The sequence below is a fragment of the Drosophila novamexicana genome, unplaced genomic scaffold (genome assembly GCF_003285875.2).
Source record: "Drosophila novamexicana strain 15010-1031.04,08,12 unplaced genomic scaffold, DnovRS2.1 tig00001554-arrow-arrow-pilon, whole genome shotgun sequence".
NCBI lineage: Eukaryota > Metazoa > Arthropoda > Insecta > Diptera > Drosophilidae > Drosophila > Drosophila novamexicana.
The window spans coordinates 547,585-557,002 of NW_020824866.1; the positions used below are offsets into that span (position 1 = coordinate 547,585).

The 9,418-nt window shown below is 46.1% G+C and overlaps 1 protein-coding gene across 1 annotated transcript; it reads right to left on the reverse strand.

The window, feature by feature from the left end:
* Positions 1-1,713: 1,713 nt before the first annotated feature.
* On the reverse strand, positions 1,714-5,339 carry LOC115768036 (uncharacterized protein CG3556; the record flags this gene model as incomplete). Its single annotated transcript, XM_030712458.1, has 5 exons — positions 1,714-3,655; positions 3,719-3,801; positions 3,866-3,943; positions 4,010-4,205; positions 4,259-5,339. Coding segments are annotated over 5 exons (1,500 nt in total), but the record flags the coding sequence as incomplete, so codon positions are not given.
* Between the last annotated feature and the right edge of the window lie 4,079 nt (positions 5,340-9,418).

Genomic DNA, 9,418 nt, shown 5'->3' on the forward strand with positions numbered 1-9,418 from the left:
ACAGAATACATGGTTCATGACGAGTGAACTAAATGGCCGATTTATAAGTAAGTAAGTAAGTAAAACATTAATTACAATTTTCAAACATTTTTTTATCAGCTTCTTTATTCAAGGAACTTGGGACTTACTTTTGAAGAGCCACAGAAGGAACCAGCAATCAGTTCAGTTCCCGCAGAATTGGATTGTCGCATTCTACGTTTCAGCCTGGAGCACTTCATCCAAAGTTGTTCGTATGACTCGGAAATCGCTGCTGATGGAAAACTTGTGGTTATCCGGCCAGCATAAGGTCAATACTTCCCACCCCCGTAACTCGGTCAAAACTCAACCGATTTTCAAAAGGTTTGCCTTTTTATTCATGGTTTGGCCTCTAGATCAATTCTGCATCCAAATCTGGCAACATTATTTTTGGTCAAAATTCATGTCAAAATGGTACCCTCAAATATCCTATATAGACGTAGGTCAATATTTCCCACCCCCGTAACTCGGTCAAAACTCAATCAATTTTCATAAGGTTTGGCTTCTTATTCATGGTTTGGCCTCTAGATCAATTCTGCATCCAAATCTGGCAACATTATTTTTGGTCAAAATTCATGTCAAAATGGTACCCTCAAATATCCTATATAGACGTAGGTCAATATTTCCCACCCCCGTAACTCGGTCAAAACTCAACCGATTTTCATAAGGTTTGTCTTTTTGTTTAGGGTTTGGCCTCTAGATCAATTCTGCATCCAAATCTGGCAAAATTATTTTTGGTTATCCGGCCAGGTAAGATAATAACAATAATACCTATTATTTTCAATGCCAACGCAGCCGCACGACAATTTGTCATGTGCTTTTCCAATTAATTGAGTGAGTTTTTTTGGTTTTTAGTTGTTTTTTGTATTTGTTTTGCTTGGATTTGCACAATTAAAAAGCTCAATTTCATGCTTATAATATAAACCATTAAGTTTTAGTTTAGTTAGGTTAGCTTTTGCACAGCTGCACTTAAAAATTGTTTCGGTTAGGTTTAGGACATTTTTGTGGTTAAGTTTAACGTTTGAAATCGCAAGGTTCGAGATGAAGAGCGAGAGAGAGGGAGCGAGAAAGAGCGAAAGAGAACGGGCGAGCGAGCATTGGCGTGCTTGTTAAATGAACTGCTTGTTTGGTTGAGGAGTGAGCGAGAGAGAGAGAGAGACAGAGCGAGCGTGTATGCTTTGAAGTGACTGTTAAATGAACTGCTTGCTTGAACTGCGACCACAGCTTAAACTGCTTTGCGGCATCAAGCAGTTGAGAATACCGTTAGAGATTTAAATTTTAATATTTATTTGTTTTTTTTTCTTTTTCATTTGTATTTTGATAGTATGGGTTATATAATTAGGTATGTTAGTATGTTTTTGGCTTTCAATGAGCAATGCATATGTTGACTTTATGTATTTGTATACGTGTATAGGGTATAGGGTATTGGGTATAGGTAGGCATATGAGCATGATAGCGTTAAATGTTTAGATGTGTAGTTTTACAGACATTGCGTTATTTCTTTATAGTATTCGTTAAATGATTTTTCGTTCATTTTCATATAATCATAGTATAATATAATCCGGACACGGCGTTCATTTGCTTTGTTTTTTTCTTTTTCTTCTTCTTCTTCCGTTCTTGACCTAATTTCATATAAAACTAGTTTCGTTTTTTATGTATATATATTTATGTATGTATATGCAGGTATTTTTATATATTTTTGTATATATATGTATATATACATATCTAGCTGTATATATGTATTGTTTTATATATTTATGTATGTCTAGGGATGATTTTCAATCACTTATTGTTACTTACGGTGTTCGGTATAATATGCTTTGCTTGGACTGACGGACGCTTTCTCTCGTGTTCATGAAAGCCTGTCTCTTTTAAGCAATTTTAGTTAAATAACATGTAAAGCATATTGTGTGTGTGTGTGCTTGTGTGTGTGTGTGTGTGCAACAGCTAGCATTAAGTCCCAAGACGGATCATGCATCTCCTCATTACGCTCTCAATCTACAAAACGGACGGAGTGATAAATGAACTAACCTCACTTTTAATAAATGAACTAACCTCACTTTTGTTAACATTCGTTTCGACAAGTGATGACAGAGAGAGCGAGACAGAGAGAGAGAGAGAGAGAGGGAGAGAGGGAGGGGCTGCTTTCTGAAGCTTTTGTGCATGTGTGTGTGTCTGTTTGGGTATGTTTGATGCATTTTTGAGAACTCTCCAAACTAGTTTTTCCCATGTTCCTGTCAAAGTTGGCGACTATTTGAACATGTTGTTAAACTCAGTTTTAACTATTAAAATCAATTTATCTGCCAGTTAAATATTTAGTATGAAAATAGTATTGCATTCACAATATCTGTAAATCTACCAAATGAAATGTTGCCAGCTTATTCAAATGGCGTTGCCACTATTGCGCAAAATGTAGGCATTTCGTATGCGAAAAAGTTTAACTGCTTGTCAACTAACTACAACTTTGACAGGCGCAACAGTAAACGCAACGTGCCTTCAATAAGTGTGCACACTTTTTTAAACCTTTGTTAGCCTTGGTTTTTGTTGCTGTCGTTTGATTTTTTGCTTATTTTGCTTTTTGTCATATCATAGATAAGTAGAACCTAAACACAGTGTTAAGCTTACGTTAGGGTATATTTGTATATATTATGCATGTGTGCGTGTGTGTGTGTGTGTGTTTACACTGATGGTCAAAATAATGAGGCAATTATCACAACTTGCTTTTAGATGCATATATTTGAAATTTGTTTGAAAATATGTTCGAGACTTCTCTTTTGTTTTCATTGTGTGGACAACATGAAGCTAAACAGAACAAAAAACACAGTGCGAACTAAATTTCATTCAAAATGTGAAACAAGATCAATAAATAAAAATGCTTGGACAAAACAATAAGTCGACTGCTTGTTCAGATATAAACACAAAATCTAGTGAATGTGTCGAAGTAGAAGATGAAGAAATGTATCTCCCGAAGCTAGAAATCTGTATAATTTTTAGAGTAGGCCATGATTGACCTTTCAGTTTTGTCCAAGCACTTGCAGTTATTTTCTGTGTCTAGCTATGTTTGCTGCTCTGTTTGGCATTATGTTGAAAACACAGTGCAAATAAAAAAGAAACCTCGAGCATATTAACAAAAGAATTTGAAATATATGCATATGAAAGGAAGTTGTGCTAGTGTGCACATTGTTTTGACCACGAGTGTAGCTATATGCATATGCAGAATGCGCGCGTGTGTGTGTGTCGATTAATGCAGTTTTGATTACGCCATTATTATTCAGTTGTATATATATATATATATAATGCAATATGTACGCATGTCTGTGTGTGTGATACTGAGTGTGTGTATGTGTGTGTGTGTGTGTGTATACGTATATTGAGAGCCACGTAGACATACACATATGCATGCGCGCAGTTGTAGTAGTTGCATTTGTTACAGTTGCTCTTGTAGTTGTTATCCTTGCTATCTGTGTTATCCTTGCAGCTCGGACTGCTTCTCCTCTCCACTGCTCTCCTCTCCTCTCCTTTCCTCGTGGCTTAACTTTAGTTTAGTGACTAAGGCCGGCAAATCCTTGTGTGCGTGCTTAAAGTTTCTTATACCAATATAGATAGTGCTCCCCATCCTCGACCATTAGCTCATCCACACCTGTCAAAATATGGATTAGAGTTTAATTCTTGGGCACATTTGGAACACTTTCGGTTGACTGACCAACAGGCGCAATAAGCTGATTCCCAGGCGTATTGTTCGGATCGGGCAACTCGGGCAGCCTGTAGAGCAGCCAGTAATGATATCTGTTTGTTGGGCAAGAGGCAAAGGATTATCGGATTATTGGAAATTGGCTCTGTGCCGGCTTACCCTCGCGGCTCCTCGTTCTTGCCGTAGAGCGTGTGCACATAGTGTCCGTTGGGCCACTCGCGCGCCTCGAACATGAATCTGCCCGCAAAGATCATAATTTAATAAGGTTATTCTCTTTTTTTTTTGATGGATTTTGGCCCTCACCTGGGATCCATTTCGGCTGCCTGGGTCATGGCCTTGAAGAAGCTCGTGTTTTTGGGCGAGATCAGGGACAGCGAGAAGGCCTCGGTCACATTGGAGCCGACCCACAGTGTGTAGGTGTACGAGATGTTCTTGGTATCCGATTCCTCCGCCGAGGAGCTGAGTCCGAAGGGCAAGGCCAGCTTTGGTTCGCCGTTCTCTGCATGGAAAGTGAGTTAGCATGCGTTTTGGAAGGTTGGGCTAGAATGTTACCTGTGGGATCGCTGCTCTCGCGTATGACATGGTCGCACTGGAGGGCGCGCACGGCGCCGAGACCCTTCCAGCCGAGGGCCAGGATAATGTCGGCGGTGAGGCCAACGCCAATGTCCGGCTCCTGGCCATCCTGCAGCGGCTCCTCGCTCCAGCCGCCGTCGGCGCGCTGCCGGCTGAGTATGTAACGCGAGGCGGCCGTGCGATTCCAGTGCCCGGCCGGATCATATTCCAGATCCTGCAGCGCCTGCATGGCCAACGCGGTGCTGCGCAGCGAACCAAAGCTGCCGCGCTGATCCTGGAGGCTGGCCAGGCCGCGTGCCGGACGCCGCACAAAGTGCTGCAAATGCCGATGCCGATGATCGGTGACAATGCAGCGCAACGCCAGAATCACCATGGCAATGGCATCGACACTCTGATCCGTTACGCCGCTGGCGATGTCCAGGAGGCGGCGTATCTGGCGCTTGCGCACGTGCGCCGCCGAGCTGCACGCGGATAGCGTGGTCAAGGCGAACTCAATGTCCTGGGCGGGCTCATGGTGCTGCAGCGTTGCGACCAGATCGTGTCCGTGGAAGTGCTTGGGATCCTTGCACAGGGAGCCCAGCGCCAGCACATAGCGGGCCAGCTTGTCCAGATTGAGCGGCTTGGGCAGCGTATGATGGCGATCCAGCATGGCCAGTATTTCGATTTCCATCTCCTTGACGGACAGCGTATCCTCCAGCTCCTGTATGACCAGCAGATGCCCGTCGGCGCTCTCGTTCGGATCCCGACCGCCCGATAGCTCCTTGGCCAGTATGACCACGTGCGTGTCATTGCCCCAGCCGTAGTCGGAGGCGCGCTTCTCCTTCAGCCAGTCCAGTGCACGCAATATCGCCTCCTGTTCCCCCTTGTTGGGCGTGGCCGAGCCAATTATCTCATGCGGCAGCGCTGCTGGCGCTGCGGTCGCTGGCGCTGGTGCTGCGGCGAAAGCGACCTCTGCTGCGCTGCTGCCAGTAGCATTGGGCGGCAGAGCTGCAACAGCGACGTTAACGCCAGCGCCGACGCCGACGCCGACGCCGATGCTGGATGTAGTCTCCTGCTGCTGCTGCTGCTGTTGCTGCTGCTCAATGGCCGCCAGAGTTGCTGCTGCGCTGCTTGTTGTTGTTGTCGTTGATGTTGTTGTCGTTGTTGTAGCTGCTGCTGCTGCTGCTGCTGGCGTCGCTGCTGCTGCATTGCTGCTGCTGTTGCTGTAGCCCTGCTCATAGCTGGCATCGTTGTTGCTGTTGTTGCTGTTGCTGTTGTTGTTGTTGCTGCTGCTGCTGGCGGTCAAATTGTCATAGTCATTGCCAAGCTGCGGCGCTGCTGTGCTCGAGCTAAAGCTGATTGGGCTGCCCAGAACGCCGGCATCGACCGCGGGCGGATACGCTAGCGTTGCATTCTCAGTCAGCGTCAGCGCCGGCAGCAAGCTGAGCAGCAACAGCAGCGGCACCGAGTGCATCTTTGTTGTTGTTGTTGTTGTTGTACTTGTTGTTGTTTTTATGATTATGCTGCTCAGTCAGCTGGAAGAGAGCTGGGATGAGGAGAGAAAGCAAAAGGCAAAAGTCAGTGGCTGACCGTTAGAGAAGGGTGGAAGGGGGGGGGGGGTGGATTGGAGATTGCACAGGCAATGGCGGCAATGGAGGCAATGGAGGCAATGGAGGCGTTGCCTTGAACTGAATTTGCTGCACACTGACAGACACACACACAGACACACACACAGTGTGTGTGTGTGTGTGTGTGTGTGTGTGTGTGTGTGTGTGTGTGTGTGTGTGTGTGTGTGTGTGTGTGTGTGTGTGTGTGTGTGTGTGTGTGTGTGTGTGTGCGTGTGTGTGTGTGTGTGTGTGTGTGTGTGTGTGTGTGTGTGTGTGTGTGTGTGTGTCTGTGAGGGGGGGGGGGGGGGGCATGGGCTTAGCTGACTTGAGCGATTTTCCCCTTTGGCACAATAAAACTTAATTAAGTGGCAACAAAAGTGTTGTGCTGACGCTTACATAATAGTACAATAAATATATGTATGTAGCTAAAATTTGCTGCTGTAGCAGCTGCAAAAATTCGTTTAATCTAATTAATGAGAAAAAGTAGCAGCAGCCAGCAATAATAACAAAAACAACAACAGCAGCAGGGACCAGCCGGAAAGTTGGCTGCTAACAACAGCAACACTGGCGCCTGCTGTTCGCACTTGCAAAGGACAGCAACACTGGCGCCCGCTATTGTTGTTGTTGTTGCTGTTGCTGTCGCGTAATTAACTGCACTTTTTAAGCACTTGCTCGCGCGCTTCCCCAACCTTTCACACACACACACACACACAGGCACACGCACGCGACACTTGCTCAACTCGAACTTTATTATGCTGCCTGCCGGATGACGCTGTCGTCTGATTTACCTACCTGCGACTTCTTGCTCTCTCTCTCTCTCTCCCGCTCCCACTTTTTTTTTTGCTCTGCGCTTGTGTGTGTTTGTCGTCTATTATCCGTTATTACTATTGTTGTTGCTGCTGCGTTTTGTAGCCTGTTGTCGTTGTCTTGTTACTGCTGCTGCTGGTGTCTATTGATTTTTTATGCCAGCCAGGCTCCAAAACAGGACTAGGCGACTTGGCGACTTTTGTTTAACTGCGTTCAAATGATAGTTGTTGTGGCTGTAGTTGTGCCAGTAGCAGCTACAAGCACACACACACACGCACGCGCGCACTCACGCTCGCACACGCTCGCATGCAATCAATAAATTATGAATGACTAATTTTTTTTTGATATTTTCTTTTTTTATGTAACCGCGCGCACACAGGACACTAGAATATATATGTATATATATTTATTAACAGTTGCTCTGCTCTATAGTTGCTAATAACGTTGTGAAGTAACAGGATTATGTGCTGCTAGCAGTTAATTGTCTGCCTGCAGACACACGCACACACGCGCACACTGACTCACACAGCTGTTTGCTGCAAAAGTAACGGAACGGAAGCTGCGGTAACTCTGCGGCTCTAATTGCTGCTGTGCGGGGTGGTGGGGGAGTGGGCGCTGGCTAACAACTGTTGTTGTTGTTGTTGCTGCTGCAGTTGCTGTTGTTAGTGTTGTAGCTAGTCGCTGACATTGCTGCTTTGTTGTTGCTGCTCTTTTGATATTGTTGCTGCTGCGTTGTTGTTGTGGTTGTTGTTGTTGCCTGCTCTGAGAGGCTGTGTGTTTAAACAAAGTTGTTGTGGCGGTTGCTGTCCGCTCTCGACTGACTGTATGTGGCTGGGCGCTGCACGCACGGCTAAAAAAAACAAAAAAACATGTCGGTGCGTGCAGTGCTGCCACTGGTCATAGGCCATGCGCAGGATATGCACGCGATATGGCAGCATGCACATGAGCTGCAGCCGATGTTGCAACCACATAGCCAAGTTGCAAGTAAGCGCAGCTTGTGGTGCATGTCCAGGCTGCGTTAAGCGTTACTTTCGTTAAATTGTTGTAAGGTTTGTGCACTTGCACTTCGGTTGCGTGTCCTGGCTAAGGAATGACTAGGACAGGGCTGTTATCCAGCGCCAAATTTGAATTTGGCAAAATGCTGAAACTTGCTTTTATTTTCCTTTTCTGTTTTTTTTTTTTTGTCGCAATCAATGAGCATTTTTGGCCTATGGCCAGCCTTTGCTTGCCGAAAGCTTGCCTTTAGTCGCCGCGATGCCTGCTGCAATGCCTCTGCCCCTCCCATCACGGTAATTTGATATAGTTATGTGTGTTGTCCGCCGACAAATCAAAAAAGAAATGTAGATATAAAATAAAATGCCGCCAAACCGCCGACATTGAGGCCAAATGGACGCCGACGTCGACTGTTTGTTGCTGTTTAGTTCCAGTTGCCAGGACACGGATTCAGATTCAGATACACAGAGAGAGAGAGAGAGAGAGAGAGAGAGAGAGAGAGAGAGATTGCCTATCGTTGCTCGGCGAGCAATTAAAAGAACAAGCAACCATATCGCTTACCGCGACGGGAACATTGCCCGAAACTGAAATCTATATGGCCAGAGAGGCGGGCAGCTAAACAAAAGGCCAAGGGAAGTTGAAGTTGATGTTGATGCTGAAGCTGGGCCAAAGGATGAGGCCGATGATGAAGCTGCCTTCGGTCCTTTGTGCAGTTATGACAGGCGTCCCCCTGGCACACACACACACACAAACACACACACATGCGAGGCGTTTGTCGGGCCAACTTCAAAGGGTCACATGAAGCTTTTGTGGCAGCGCCCGCTGATCCTTGCCAGCTGCCAGCTGCTCAACAGCTGATCGCCGGCAGCGGCGGCGGCGGCACCTTGCGCCGCATCCTTACGCACAATTTGCGGCGACAATCGTGAAACAGATCGACAGTTGAACAGATCGAGAGATCGACAGATCGACAACTCTTTTGGCTCCGCCAGCTAAGCCGGCTACTTAGCTTCTCAACTCGACGCTATCGGCAGCCAGATCCTGGTGCAGGACGCGCCAATTGTCGATTGTCTGTTTCCGCTTAGCTAGACAAAGGGATGCGCCCCCTGCGCACCTAGTCTATATTGCGCCGTGGGTGCGCCGTGCATCCTGTGAGAGGCCTTGTGGCATTGTGCCGGTTCCTTCTTAGCTGCGTAATATTTGGCAACCCAATTATGTATTTTCTTTTCTTTCCTCCAGCTCTTGTTGTTGTTGTTGTTGTTTGCTTAGCCGGCGCTATTTATTCAAGCCTGGAGCGTCTGCCTGCCTGGACAATAGAGGCATACAGCCTTGAGCTATTATCCTGGCAGATCGTTCTCTGGCTCCCTGGGCTTAGCGCGATTTCACGTTTTGCATTCGCCTGGTATTTTTTTTCCCTTTTGCGTAATCGAAACAATTGCCTGTGTGTCTGTGTGTGTGTGCTGCTTAGGGCGCGGCAGATGATCAGCTCGAACTGATAAAAAAACACAACACACTCAACAGAACAATGCTGAAAACAAAACAAAACAAAACAAACCGAACCGAACTGAAACGAATCGAAACGTATTCGAAACAATCGGAAAAGTGCAACGAACTGCGTCCTGATTACGCTTACGATTCGTGAATCGGAATGGGCTTGGCGTGTGCAAATGGGGCATGTGATTGATCAAGATGTACAACATGTTACTGAGCAGAGGGAAGAGAAAACTTCGAGAAATGTGAATCATTTGGCTGGAGA